The following is a 15,838-nucleotide window of genomic DNA, read 5'->3' as shown; positions in this document are numbered from 1 at the left end:
TTAGGGTCAGCCGCTTTCGACCCAGAGAAGAGCAAGTCTGATTGCATGCGGATTGATGCCCCAGGTCCCGCCTCTGAGAAAAAGGTATCAGACGGGTCTGATGCTCTTTGGGTGGATGACACCTAAATGAACATCGGTACAAAGTCCCAATTTATTTCTAATATCAGAGATCAGACCTCTACTCTTGCCTGATGCGTCTAAAACAAAAAGGGGGAACTGTAGAGAGCTGCGTAATGCCGCGCCTTAAAGATGGAGCTTGTTTCCGCCTTCCACCTTCCCGAAGGTGAGTGCTCTCTGTCACAAACAACTCCATATTTGGCTAAGGCTGAGGATCTGGCTTGCTTCCATGTATGTGGACCTATCTGCATTGCCTACTAGGCACGCTGAGGTTGGCTACCCAGAGGCTATTTAAGCTGTGGGCTGGCTTTCCCCAGGGTCAGAAGATTGTTCAAGGTTCCTGAATAAACTGCATTGAGAAGAACAAAAAAAAAAAAAAAGATCAGAAAGGAGAGGAGGACCTCCCCTATCAGTGGACTTGGGGAGAGGCATGCATGCAGAAAGGGGGGGAGGGTGGGACCAGGAGGGGAGGAGGGAGGGGCTTATGGGGGGATACAAAAGGAATAAAGTGTAATTAATAAAAGTTAAATAAAATTTTTTTTTTTTTTTTAAAAGAAGGTATACTCTTTTGATTTTGGGAGGAAAGTTCTGCAGACATCTATTATGAACATTTGATTTAGGGCCTCTGTAAGTGCCCTTGTTTCCCTGTTTTGCTTCTGACCAGATGACCTGTCCCTTGGTGAGAGTGGTGTGTTGAAGTCTCCTACTATTAAGGTGTTGTGATCAATGTGTGATTTCAGCTTTAATAATGTTTCATTTACAAATGTAGGTGGTCTTGTATTTGGGGAATAGATGTTCAAAATTGTGATGTCCTCCTGTTGGAATTTTCCTTTGATGAGAAGGATGTGCCCCTCCTCTGTTTTGAATAATTTTGCTTGAAAGCCTATTTTATTACATATTAGGATTGTTACCCCAGCTTGTTTTCTGGGTCCATTTGCTTGAAAAACATTTTTCTGGCCCTTTACTCTGAGGTAGTGTTTATCTCTTTTGCATAGGTGTGTTTCTTGGATGCAGCAGAATATTGGATCCTGTTTCCACAACAATTCTGTTAGTCTGTGTCTTTTTATTGGAGAGTTGAGTCCATTGATGTTGATAGATAATAGTGACCAATGACTGTTAGTTCCTTTTATTGTGGAGTTGGTGGTCTTACTATGATTCATTGCTTTTTTTTTTTTGGGAAATTATCTGTATCCTACATTTTCTTTGGTATAGTTGTTTTCATTGGATTAAAATTTTCCTTCTAGTATCTTATGTAGGGCTGGGTTGCTGTATATATTGCTTAAATTTAGTTTTATCATGGAATATTTTATTTTCTTCATCTATGTTGATTGAAAGCTTTGCTGGGTATAGTAGTCTGGGTTTGCATCTGTGTTCCCTTAAAGATTGCATGACCTCTGCCCAGGCCCTTCTGGCTTTTATAGTTTCTGATGAGAAGTCTGGTGTGATTCTGATTGGTCCACCTTCCTATGTTACTTGACCTTTTTCCCTTGCTGCCTTTAATATTTTTTTTTTTGTTGTTGTTTTGTAGGTTTAGTGTTTTGACTATGATGTGACATGAAGTATTTCTTTTCTGGTCTAGTCTATTTGGTGTTCTGTAGGCTTCTTTTATGTTTATGGATATCTCTTTAAGTTTGGAAAATTTTCTTCTATGATTTTATTAAAAATATTTTCCGGTCCTTGGAGCTTGAAGTCTTCTTTTTCATCTATTCCTATTATTCTTAGGTTTTGTCTTTTCATGGTGTCCTTGATTTCTTGGATGTTTTGTGTTTGGGACTTTTCTGATTTTACTTTTTCTTTGAGGGAGGAATCATTTTCAGCCAGTGTGTCTTCAGCACCTGAGATTATCTCTTCCATCTTTTGTATTCTATTGGTGATGCTTATCTTGTGGTTCCTGATCCTTTCTCTAAGTTCTCCAGTTCCAGGGTTTTCTCTGTTTGTGTTTTCTTCATAGATTCTAATTCTGTTTTCATGCTTTGCACCATTTCCTTCATCTGAATGAATGTGGCTCCTATTCTTTTTGTTTGTTTCCTCTCTATATGTCTCTAATTGTTCCTGCACATGGGCAGTTATAGTCTTCTGTATTTCTTTGAGAGCTCTGTTCACTTCCTCTTTTTGTTTCTCTAATAACTGCATAAGCATAGGTTAAAAGTCATTTTCCTGTGTTTCCGCTGAATTAAAATATCCATTGATTTTGGGGTTGCTGGTTGGGCCATGGTGTCCTGATTTTTGTTGGGTGAGTTCTTACGCCTACCTTTGGCCATTTGCTTATATGTGATCTTCACTGTTTTCTCCTTGAGTCTGAACTTCAGACTGGAACTGTCTTTCTCTGGTGTCTGGAGTATTCTTCAGGTAGATCAGGGAGGTCCAGTGGTTTAAGAAAGTGCGTTGTTGCTTCAGTTATACCTGAGGGAGTTAAAAGCCGCTGGCACAGATTCGTTATTGCGGGGTGTAAGGGTGTGCGTGCATGCATGCATGTAAGTGTGTCTTAAAGGGGAGTGCTAGAGAGTGTAGATGCTTGGGATATGGGGGCTGGGAGCAAGCGCAGGAGGGGATGTGGATGCTGCCGAGGTTAGCAAGCACAGACTATGGGTACAAAGTGCCTGCACAGGTTTCTTGAATACCCAGTGGTCTCTAATCTATGGTGGGCTCTGCAGGCTGGACTCCAAGGTCTGTGGCTGATGCTACGGGGGGTGGGGGGGGAAAGACAAGTACTCTATTGTGGGCTCTGTGTGCCCAGCCCTGTGCTCTGTGCTAGAAGCGGCGAGCACAGCAGCCTGGGCTCTGCTCTCTGAGTTGGGAAGTGCTATGTGCTTCCACTGCTGCCTCCCCCTCAGGTAAGGCTGGAGATTGGAGGTCGTGGGAGAAATGCAGGGGGTTTGAGTGTTCTCAGTCTCAACTATCAAGGAGGGAGATCTGTGCTTGGAGCAGGCAGCACTGTATGCAGGCAAGCTGTGTGCACTGCGGGGTGCCTCCTCTGCTTCAGCTGCTAGTTGCAGTACCTCTGCGGCTGCCTCCCTGTTGGCTCCTGTATCTCCACCGCTGCTTCCTCAGCTGCAGGCTTGGCTACCTTGGCTGCTGCTTCTGGCCATTACGGGGAAGTGCCCGGGAATTGATTCCCCAGGAGAAGTCCACGGAGATGTCTGCTGTTGATCTGTCTCCTATTGGACTCAGATCAGGGTTTGTCCTCCTTCTCTCCAGACTCCTCATACCATTGTTTGGGGTTTCCCAGCCCCTCAACTCAACAATTCGGAGTTTCAGCTCCTCTGAATGTGGTGCACACTGGTCGCTGCCATCTTGGATATTCAGTGATATCTTAGGTCCGGTTCATTTTTCCAAATCGTTCCAAGACCTCCCATGTAGCTTCCTTATTACTTTTGGAATGAATTTCCATGCTGCTTTTTATAGACAACATTCTCATAGATGACTGGTCATACTGACTACCTTGTCTTATACTTGTTGGATATTTTGTTGTATTTTCATGTTATATGACCATTTGTAATTGACTTATACTTATTATTAAGTTATATACATTTGTTATAATTTTATATTAGCCTTTTATAAGAGATATGACCTGCAAATATTCTCCCAAACCACAAGCTGTCTTTTTCATTTAAATAACTTATCACGCACCACATTCAACTTCTGAAAACAGAGAAAACATGGAAGAGTCTAATTTCCCCTCTCTTCATTCCCAGTGTCTACGGAGAAGTGACAAGAAACAACAACAGGTTGAGAAGCACGAGACAGAAAAAGGAAGCAAAAAAGTTCTGAACTGATGTAAGAGATTCCATGTTGCTCCTGAAATACTGAGTACAAACTGTACTGCTAGCTGTTGGGAAGGTTCCTGCAGGCCCAAGCCAGAAGCACTGACCTCCTTCAGTCACTCTAACCCCTCCTCAAGAACCTAACAGTTCTGGCTGAGCCAGCATCAATGCTTGGTTGTTCTGTAAGTTGGGATTGGCTGGGTTAGCAGCTACTTTCTGTAATGACAGAGACTTATAAAAGCCTGGATATAATTGAGGCTTTTATAATTCTCTTCTGCTCCTGAGAATATTAATTTGCCTTTTCTGTTTTGCTCCCTGAAAATAAATGACACTAGCAGATAAGGTCACAAAGGCAGTAACCTCCCCAAATGAATCAGATATTTTCTGACAGCTGAAGAAGTTGATCTGCTGGCAGGCATTCCATTTGGAATGATAACCACAATGCTAAAGTGCCATCCATTCTTTTTCAGTGTACTAAATAGAGCTCCAGTGACATTAGAAAGCTAATACAGCTTCAACATTCCTGCTTATGCTCAGGTAAAGCCTATTCATCAGCTAATGCTCCAGTGAACATTTACCAGAGAGCTCGTCACATTACATGCATAGATTAGGACTTCAAGAGAAACATTTTCTAGGAGGAAGGAACTAGACAGACTCTTGTTGCAGGTTCACGTTTGAGAGCAAGGATGTTCTGACAGACTGCACAGAGTCAAAGAACTGCTACCAAGATACAAATAAATCAACTCATACCACCTGTTAGTGAGTACTGAAGCTAGTAAAAAGAAGAGAAAGTACAGATGAAGAAATACTAATAGATGAAGTTTAGCCAGGTGTGATGGCTCATGTGATATCCCAGCATCTGAAAAGCTGAGGCAGGTACAAGTACAGAGCCAGACCAAGCTGCTATGAAATAATGCTTCAACAAACAAAAAGTTTCAAGAGCCAAAACTTTTAAATAGAATTTCGCAGACGTTAATATTTGATTTTCTTCTTTAATAATCTTTAACAAGGAATGGGACAGAGTATTCAATGGTTAAAAGGACTTGCTGCTCCTACAGAGAACGCAGGTTCAGTTCCTAGCACCCAAATGGCAGCTCAGAACTTATTCAGGTTTCAGGAGATCTGGTGCCTTCCTCAGGCCTCTGCAGGCACTGCACATACACGGTGAATATAAATACACTCAGGCAGAACACTCATGCACACAAAATAAAAATTAGGGTCACTGGAGGAATGGCTCAGTGGTTAAGAGTGCTTGTTGCTCTTCCAAAGGACCCATGTTCAACTTCTAGTAGCCACATCTGGTGGCCTACAACCACCATAAGTCCAAAATCACGGGATCTGACATCCTCTCCTGGCTTCCAAAGGTACTAGGCCACACAAAAAATAAAACTTAAAATAGAATAATAAAAAAGAACACTTAACATTCTGGGGTTATGGCTTAGAGGGACAGTGCTTGCCTTGGATACATGAGGCTACGAATCTGTGACAACATTAAAATAAAACAAAGGAAAAAAAAGGAAGGAAGCCAAGTGTGTTTATCATACTGGAAATGTTAGCTCTCAGATACCTGGGGCAGGAGGATCAGGAGGATCAGGAGGATCAGGAGGATCAGTAACTTAAGGCTGCCCTGGGATACATGGCGAGACCCTGTCCCAAACTAGGCCTTACACTTTTAAAAAGAAAAAAGAGAAGAAATAATACTTGAAGAAGAGGAGAAATTTCTGAGGAAGTAGTTTTCCATGAGAGAAAACCCTGAAATTGAATATTATTTTCTGTCTGTTATTTGCTACAATAACTCTCCATATCATTAGCATATATTTATAAGGGTTATTTTAAACATATCACAGCTAGCTTTGTGGTTACCTACAGTGAGTAAGGACTTTGTTTCATGTTATATGATCATTACGTTTTTGTCCAACTGTGAGTTCATGTGAGACCCCATGCTTTATCATTATTTGATAGTAGGCAGGCAATCTCCATCAGTAGAACTACACATTTCTCTAAGTACACATACTTTTACTAATGAAACAAACAGTAAAATGGGATGATTTTTTTGGTTCTATTTGACCATATACTTATGACATGGTTGGCAATGTGCAGGACACTGGGAATGTTCTCTCATTTGGTTCCGTATCCTTCAAGGAAGGCACTGTCAACACCCCCACTTTAACAGATGAAGTGATTCAAATTTAGACTAAGTGATCCATCCAAGAATATATTATTAGCCCTCTTCTGACTTCCTTCATCACCAGGTATGCATTAGGTGCACATACACACACTTTCACATACATACATATAAAACAAACAAACAAATATTTAAAAAGAAGTATTATAATAGAACATTTGAAATAGAAAGCCAAGGTAGGAAAATGGAGAAAGATACTTAACTTCTTTAAGTTTGCTCCAAAATGTCAACAAAAGAATTCCAAAAACTTATTCCATATGTAAAGATTAAGTAAGTAAATGCACATAAAATGCTTAGGAAATGGTCATACTTTTCTAAATGCCCAAATCATGATGGTTATTACTATTTAGTACTGACTATATTTGTCTTAGTCACTGTTTTATTGTTGTGAAGAGACATTATGACCAAGGGAACTCTTAAAAGAAAAAGCATTCAACTAGAGGCTTGTTACGTTTAGAGGTTTAGTCCATCATCATTATGGTGGGAGCCTGGTGGCATGCAGGCAGGTTATGGTGCTGGGGAAGTAGTTGAGAGTTACATCCTCATGTGCAAGCACGGGTACACGCGCACCCACACTTGCACATACACAGTTGAGGATTGAGAAGGAGAGGGAGATTGAGAGAGGGGAGAAACCTGGCATGGCATGAGTTTTTGAAACCTCAAAGCCCACCCCAGTGACACACCTCCTCCAACAAGGATATGCCTCCTAATCCTTCTCAAATAGTACAACTCCCTGGTGACTAAGAATTCAAATATATGAGCCTATGGGGGCCATTCTTTTACAAACCACCAAAGTATTTAAGGGAAAGACTAAAAAGACAGTAATAAATTAAATGTTTTGGCACACTTTTACTTGCTAGATAACATAACTCCCACATGTTAGCTGTTTAAGTCTTTGATAAGCAGGCTACGTCCATATAACCACAGAGGTCAGTATAGAGTAAGGGACTAAGGGAAGAGATTTCCCTAGGAAGTGGACCTAGAATAGACAGTTAGGGATGTATGGGGTTGGGAGAGAAACTAGAAAAGAGGGTTAAAGAAGGAGGGGGAGGAAAAGGTAAGGAAGGGAATACAGGGACAGGGAGGAAAGAGTAAGTAAGGGAGAGAATATGGGGAGGGACAGTTAAAACTAAGACTCATTTGAAGGGTTGTATAGAAATCAAATACAGTAGAAGCTTCTTAAAGAAATCTAAATGAAATCACCAAATAATTGGGAGACAAAGCCTTAACTAGACAGCTCTTATCACTAAACAAAACCTCCAGTTTAATTTATTAGGTTATTTCTAACGAAGATGTTAGCCAAAGGGCCCTATGGACAACCCTAAATATGCCAGGGTATTGCCAAGGCTATTGATTTCTCTCAACAAACTGATGGTAGGTCCCTATTGCTGATGATAACACCTATAATATTCAGTGAACAGAGAAGTTGACTTAGTACCTATTTAGAACTTTCACCCCTTGTGTTCATGGTATTAGAATGTACTGGCATGCTACCAAAGGAGGTCAACATCAATCCAGCTACAAACGCTTTGATCTACAATGGTGACCTGCCTGGAAGATACACTGGTGCAATAGTGGCCTAAAAACTGTGAGATTAACCAACCAATACCTGATGAGATTTAAGGGCCACTCCATGAGATGGATCCCATGCCTGACAGTGTTTGAGTGTCCACGAACAGGAGACTAGATAGGCCAGAAACCTCAGGGAAATCCAAACACTTCTTACTGTTCTGTTTAAGGAACAGAGAATGAAACGGTTCTTAATGGCAGTCTGCTATACCCATAGATCAGTGTCTCATTCTGCCATCATCAGAGAAGGTTTCTCCTGCAGTAAATGAAAACAACTGCAGAGACCTACAATAGAACGAATTGCAGAGAGATACCTTAGAACACTGAAAAGGGATATCTCTATCAAATCTCTTCTCCCTCATGGCTCAGGGAACTATTGAGAAGAGGGGGTAGAAAGATTGTAAGAGCCAGAAGGGATGAAGGACACCAAGGAAAGAAGGCCTTTAAACACAGCAGGACTGACACATATGGGAACTCACAGCCACAGCATGCCAGATGGTGCCTGAGGCCTCAAAGGAGAAGTATTTCTTGTGCTTTTGCTTTGGCTCTTTTTCTCCTGGTAGTTTGCTTGCTTCATGTTATTCTAATTTATTTGTTTTTATTTTATCTTATTTTATTATTATGTTTAGATGCCTGATAGTACTCTAACTATAGAGAAAAAGAAAGTGTGTTGTTTTGGGTGGGTGGAGGGTCACAGAGGATCTGGGTAGAGTTGGGGGAGGAGAAACTGTAATCAGAATATATTGTGTGAAAAAAATCTATTTTCAATAAAAAATACTGCCACAAAAGAATAACGTCTCTATGGAATTATCTCCATAATGTTTAGTAAAAAAAAAATCTGTTGGCATTAGGAAAGTCATAACATACTTGTAATAAAACATTCTCTATTACTTCGTTTTCCTGGTGTCCCATCCTTATCAAAGAACATAGGCGATAATAATAGAAACAACTGCAGCTTTTAGTAAACAGGTCTTTTCATCTTTGCTGATAAAGATCACCTATTATTTAGAACAGAATTGAAGTCATTTCAAACAGAATGTACTTCACAGTAAATCAGAGGGTCACCTCATGATATCATGAGTTCAGAGAGGCTTAATCTGTATTAAAAATAACAATAATAGAAGATTCTCATCATTTTTAATATCTGCTTAAACAGGACTAACACAGCCAAACTTTCTAAGCTTTTTATATAGTTCTGAGAAATCCCTTCTGCTTAGCCAGGCATGATGATCCACATCTGTAACCCAACACGAGGCAGAAAAAGCAGGAACATCTTTGCAACTTGAAGACTAGGGTGCACTGATACCCCATCTCAAAATAGCACAGCACAGCACAGCATAGCACAGCCCAGCCCAGCCCAGCCCAGCACAGCACAGCACAGAACAGTGGAAATGGAGTGGCACCTTATGACAGAACTTAGCTGATTCTCAAGCTCTATGGCCAAACTGATACTGCAGACCTGCATGTATGCATGTACATCCATTACCTCAAATATTTTTGTTGTAAAATCAAATTCCCAAATCAGGCTTATCAGGAGAAATGAAAGGTTGTGTGGTGGACAAGTGCCTAGATCCTGACACAGCTCTTCTATTTTGAAGGCAGGAGCTAAGCAGATGGCAAGATTGCTTTCTTTTGCTGCAATAAGGTGATGTAAGGGTCTACAGGCAAATGACAGCACTTCTACTATGCATGGAGGGACAGGTCGCAAGACTAAAAGCCAGGCTTGATTTCCTTGAGAAATCTTATTTTTATCTTATTGAAGTAGATGATCAGATTATGACATGCAAAAATTTGTTTTATTAAATAATTTGAATATATGAGTCTATGTAAAAGCTATAGTAGACAGGAGTCAGTTGTTATGAATTAAGTTCTGTATACTGACAGAATAATGGAACTCTAAATCTAAAGAGAGATTGTGAAAAGTAAGTGAACATCCTATAAGCAAAAACAGCAATCCATTCGAGAAAACAGCAGTGCATATGGGAAATCACTGAAATAGCTAATTCACTTAGGACAAAAGAAATCATTTTAAAAAAGCATAATCTGTTTGATTATTACAAATGGGTTGAGTAAGGTATCAATAACAACTAATAACTGCTTGGATACGTTATCTCTGGAAAACATTTATATATCTATCCAGGTCACTTTCTTGACAGTATGAGTTTCACTAGGAAGAGAAACTGTTTATTAATGCTAAATTTTACTTATTGACTCCTTACTAAGTTGTTTTCTAACTATTCCAATACAACATAAAGTTGGACTCATGCTAGAAATGAAGCAGCCAAGGCCTCAGTTTTTCCTATTGCAGGTGCTGCTGTTTATTGTCACACACAGAGTCATCTGTCTTGGAATGGTGTCTTCTAGTCCATTGCCATCAGTAAAATCAAGTAGGACACAATGGGCAAGGAGGGACATATGAGAGAGTCTGGAGGGGAGAGAGATATAGTTATATTATAATCTCAAAAAATAAAAGAAATTACTAAAAAACCTAAAAAATGATAATCTGATATATATATATATTAAAATCAAAATAAAACAATCTATTTTAACCTACCAAATTGGCAATATTCAACAAAGGTAACAGCAATAGCAAAGGTGAGAAACTGAACTCACATGAGCTTTACTGTAGGGCAACACAGCGGCATTTGCCTACTTGGAAATGCACACACTTGGTTGCCATGCATTTCATTTTTGGGATCTCTTATCAAAGAACTTCTGAGAAGTGTGCACAGAAGAAGGCACTAGAGGAATATGTAGTCAATTAAATGACAACAAGTTGGAAACAGCTGTTCTAAAAAGGACTAGTTAGGTAAATTTGCTATAGTGATAAGGTGAGTAAGAGTCTTAAAAACAAAATATTTTCTGAAAATTTTAAATGAACAAATAAAAGTGTTAACGAATCTATTTTTTTGTTATTGAGAATTAACTTCCCATATTCCATGCCTTGCCTACAATAGAAATTCAATTTATAAATTAACAGGGCAAGAACGTACTCCTTATATAGATTTTATACATTATAGAGTGAGGATACTACAGACAATGGGATTACATAACCTATCATTGTAAGACTCTTACAGACTCACCATGAAGGGCTACTATCCCCTTCTTATTACATAAGACTTTACAATCAATGTGCTTTATTTCATTCTGCCACTTACTAAACTAGACTTATAAGCCTTTTCCAATAAACAGATGGCTTTTGTTTGTTTGTTTTGATGGCTAAAAGTACTTTTTATCATCATTGTATCTCAGATAGGCTTTATATGGAACACATACCAGTATATATTTGCTCAAATACTTCATGGGGAGAAATAGGGTTTTGAATAAAATACAACACTAACAGTTATGATTTTAACACTTTCTTGTTCATTTTAACTTCTAAAAGATGACTCATTAGCAAACACTGTTCTAGTTAGGGTTTCTATTGCTGTGATTAAAACATGACCTAAAGCAACTTGGGGTGGAAAGGCCTTATTTTGCTTATACTTCCAGGTAACAGTCCATCACTGATAGAAGTGAGGGCAGAAACTCAAGGCAGGCATCTGGAGGCATGAGCTGATTCAGAAGCCATGGAGGGGTGGTGCTTATGGGCTTGCTCCCCAAGGCTTGCTCTGCCTGCCTTCTAATAAGCAGCAGGTCCACTAGTCCAAGGGTGTCAGTACCCACCAAGGATTGGGCCTTCCCCAATCACCAATGAAGAAAATACCCTACAGGCTTGCCAATAGCCCTCATTTTATGGAAGTATTTTCTTAATTGAGGTCCCCGTCTTTCAGATGACTCTAGCTTATTTTAATCTGACATAAAAACTACCCAGCATCTGGGTACCTCACTCAGGATGATCCATTTGCCTGCAAATTTCATGATTTCTTTGTTTTTAATATCTGAGTAGTATTCCATAGTATAAATGTACCACAATTCTGTATCCATTCCTCCATTGAGGGATATCTACGTTGTTTCCAGATTCTGGCTATTACGAATAAAGCTACTACAAACATGGTTGAGCAAACGTCCTTGTATGTTTGGGCATCTTTCAGATATATGCCCAGGAGTGGTATAGCTGGATCTTGAGGTAGCTCTATTCCTGATTTTCTGAGAAAGTGCCATATTGATTTCCAAAGTGGTTGTACATTCCTACCAGCAATGGAGGAGGGTTCCCCTTTCTCCACATCCTCTCCAGCATGTGTTGCCACTTGAGTTTTTTATTTTAGCCATTCTGATAGGAGTGAAGTGAAATCTCATGGTCGTTTTGATTTGCATTTTTCTAGATGACTATATACTCACTTATAAGTGGTTATTAGCCATATAACATAGGATAAATATACTAAAATCTATAGTCCTAAAGAAGCTAAACAACAAGGAGGACCCTAGGGAAGATGCTTAATCCTCATTCAGAAGGGCAAACAGGATAGTCATCGGAAGTTGGAGAAGACAGAAAACAGGACAGAAGTCTACCACAGAGGGCCTCTGAAAAGACTCTGCCTAGCAGGGTATCAAAGTAGATGCTCAGACTAATAGGCAAACTTTGGGTAGAGTCCAGGGAATCTTATAAAAGAAGGGGGAGATAGAAAGACCAGGAGGGGACTGGAGCTCCACAAGGAGACCAACAGAGCCAAAAAACCTGGGCTCAGGGGCCCATGCAGAGACTGATGAATCAACCAAGGACTATATTATAAAGGGGACCTAGAACCCCTGCTCAGATATAGCCCATAGGCAGCTCAGTCTCCATGTTGGTTCCCTAATAAGGGGAGCAGGGGCAGTCTCTGGCATGAGCTTGGTTGCCTGCTCTTTATCATCTTCCCTGGCAAGGTAGTCTTACTAGACCACAAAGAAGATCCAGACAGTCCTGATGAGACCTGATAGGCTAGGGTCGGATAGTAGGGGTGAAGGACCTCCCCTATCAGTGGAGTAAGGAAGGGACATAGAGGGTGAAGTGGAAGGGAGGGTGGGGCTGGGAGGAGAAGAGGGAGAGAGCTATAGCTGGGATACAAAGTGAATAAATTGTAATTAATAATAATAATAATAATAATAAAAATAAATTAAAAAAAAGGATACGAACTTAAAATATCACAGATACACTGCTTGCAGCCTCTCCTGTACCTGTGACTAGAAGAAAACAGCAGGAACTTGGCCTTGAATATGAATAACTCCTGTTTTCCTTTACCCTTTAAAAAAAAAAAAAGAGAGAGAGAACTACCTAGCACAAAGAGTTTTTAAATTTCACACAAAATATTTCTAACCCCTCCCAGTGCCAAGGCTTGAGCCCATTGGGCTATCAAATTTGGAAAGCCATGTGCCCCTGAACCACAACCTAGCTTACCAACAAATTATTTAATTCAAAATGATAATTCCTATGAATTGTTTTATCATGGAATTTTCATGGCATAGTTTGCTGCTTGTTTAAAAATACACAACAATTTCCAAGAACTCATTTTAACCCAAAAATCAATATTATACTCTTTGTAAGATAAGCCTTTCCTAAGAAAGGAATTGTGAGAAAGGAGAGAGGCTGCCAGAAAAGTAACAGAGAGCCTGTCCCGAAAGTATTTCCATTTTGGAAAAACAAACAAATACGCAAATAAACAAACAAAGAAAAAGTGTTTAAGACTGACCTCAGAACCTTTCCCGGAGGTTCTGTATGACTTAGCAAACTGGACAAACTACACGAGAAAATCTGCTGTTTCTTTAATGTCCTGTTTTTGGTCCATAATACACACTCAAGAATCCAGCAAGTTAGAACCACAAAAAACTTACCAGATCAGGAATCTTTGTTCATAATTTTAAGTCAATAAGATGCAGAGTGGGTGCTTAATTGTCAACATTGCAAATTGTATATTAACAATGAAAATGTACTAGAAAAATTCATAATTAACAAACAACTAAGATAAATTTTAAGTTATAAAATCTTATTTGCTTCTTGTCTCAAATAAATTTAAGTGTTTCATTATAGAATAATTTTTTTGTAAACATTATTATTTCTATTTTGTGTTTGTGTTCCTTGGGGAAGTCAGAGGGGAATTTGTAGGAGTTGGCTCTCTTCCCCTCCCATGTCGGTCCCAGGGATTGAACTCAGGTCATCAGGCTTGGCTGCAGGTGCCTTTAATTGCTGTGCTTTTTTGCCAGCCATGAGATATGCTTTTTGGTTTTTGAGACACTGTATATAGCCTGGGCCAGCCAGGAACTTGTTTGCCTTGGCTTAAGTGCTAGGGTCATAAGCAAACATTAACACACATGGCTACACAATACTTTTAAAAGAAGGTATTTACTGTTAGCAGCATTAGGCCTGGTATAATCACTACCAGTTAGTTTCCTGAATTACAATGTTTTAGCATACTTGGATTATGAATCTCATCCCAAAATCAATGGGATGAGAGAACAAACACTTTTAATCATTTATTGCCTGTCTCAACTGTACGTCAGGTGACTAAAGAGATGATGGCAGCAGTTCTTTTTATTAACAGACAATTCCAACTGATAACTATGTAGAGGATTGAAAGACACAGTGCCATGTTTACTGACAAAAAAAGCTTTGACAGTGACCATCATACTTCCTAGAACCATGACAGGGGATTATAATGATCTGTGCTCAGCAGAGTTGCAAAGACCGTTTAATTTTAACATCTTAACACAGAAAAATCTTGTGTGCCTTCTTAATGAGCTAAAACACAGACTATGGTCAAGACTCTAAATCTAAGAGTAACACACCAAGGAGATAGACTCCATGACATATTTCTGCAAACTGAAACCATTTCTTCTTTGTGGGATTCTGTTCAGCTCCTGATTTAATAAAAAAACACTTAGGCGTACACAGGGTATTCTGAATAATGACTACATACTTGCTATTAAATTATTGTTATGAGACATTTTGGTTTCAGAATAATGTATTGATGGAAACATAGAAAAACTACTTTTGGCACTGAAGAGATGACTCGGTTGGTCAAGAGCAGTTTCTGCTCTTTCAGAGGACCAGGGTTCAGTTCCCGGATGCACACAGTAGCTTTATAATCATCTGAGGCCCAGGATCCAGCGCTCTCCTCTAGCCTCAGAGGGCACTAGCATGCATGTGGTGCAAAAACATGCATGCAGGCAAAATGTGTACAGACAAAAAATGAAAATAAATAAACCTTTAAAAACCTATATTATTATCATTTAGAAGTACACATTGAAGTATTCATATATGAGGTGAAAAGTTGGTGATTTTCTTTAATGTTTTCTTGGGTGAAGAAATACGGATGATCCACAGATCAAGAAATTATCCACACATATGTACCATTTATAGTTTTTAAAGCGAGGTGATGGTTAAATGTGTACAAATTCCAGTACTGTATGTTTTAAAATTTCCACAGTAAGAAGTTTTCAGGCCTGAAGAAGTAGCTCAGTGGTACAGCGCTGACAGTGTGTGCACTGCACACAACGAGTTTTATCTGCTTTCCTCAGAATACAAGCTCAATGTTTTCTCAACCGTTAATTTTATTAGTGGAAATATTTAAATGTAAAGGGAAAGAAATATTGAGCAGCATACAAATTATCTATCAAAAATTCCTAAATAGTGGAGGATTCAAATTGCAAGGTAGTCAACATGCCAAAAATGCTCTAAGAACTAAGGTCTTTTTTTTTTTTTAATCACACTAAATACTTCCTCTTATTCCAGTATATTAACCTTTTGCTACTTATTTTATAACTTTAAAGGTTTGCTCATAGCATACAAGGATTAAGAAATGATTCTTAAAGGGATATAAAATCCCATACATTTTAGACAGATCAAAGCAAATATTTCATTTCTGTGCAACTCACCTGCAGTAAAATCTTCAGTCAGGTCAATAAATGCATGAGAATGTGGATTGCGCATTTTACTTGGAATGGTCAAGGCAGGATGCCATGACAAATTTCTGAAATATAAAAAAGAATAATTTTCTTAGGGTGAGTATCAAATAAATCTTGTTTTAAAGTATAAAATATTAGCATATGATAATTTTATAATATTTTAGTAAGATATATTTCACATACTATAAAATCCGTATTTTTAGTGTTAATAGATTTTAGTGTGTTAACAGTGTAAAATCATTTCTTCTCTCAAAGTAAAAAACATTTTCATTTGAAAAAGAAATTTTCAAATGTACTAGTCACTCCTCATTAACTTCCTTTGGTAACCACTTATTTGGGATCTTAATATTTTCCAACTCAGGACACTTTATGCAAATGTACA

General features: G+C 38.9%; 1 protein-coding gene across 2 annotated transcripts in view; it reads right to left on the bottom strand.

Moving 5' to 3' along the window:
- Itfg1 (integrin alpha FG-GAP repeat containing 1) overlaps nt 1-15,838 on the bottom strand; it is a 148,614-nt gene that overhangs the window by 95,773 nt on the left and 37,003 nt on the right. For both annotated transcript variants that reach the window (XR_009594618.1, XM_021644692.2), the window contains exon 6: nt 15,427-15,521. Coding sequence is in view for 1 of the 2 variants with exons in the window: in XM_021644692.2 (XP_021500367.1) it covers nt 15,427-15,521 (95 nt within the window). In the remaining variant the exon portion in view is untranslated. The remainder of the gene's footprint in view (nt 1-15,426; nt 15,522-15,838) is intronic.

Source organism: Meriones unguiculatus, chromosome 10, assembly GCF_030254825.1.
Source record: "Meriones unguiculatus strain TT.TT164.6M chromosome 10, Bangor_MerUng_6.1, whole genome shotgun sequence".
NCBI classification, from domain to species: domain Eukaryota; kingdom Metazoa; phylum Chordata; class Mammalia; order Rodentia; family Muridae; genus Meriones; species Meriones unguiculatus.
This window is presented reverse-complemented; position numbering and strand designations above follow the sequence as displayed.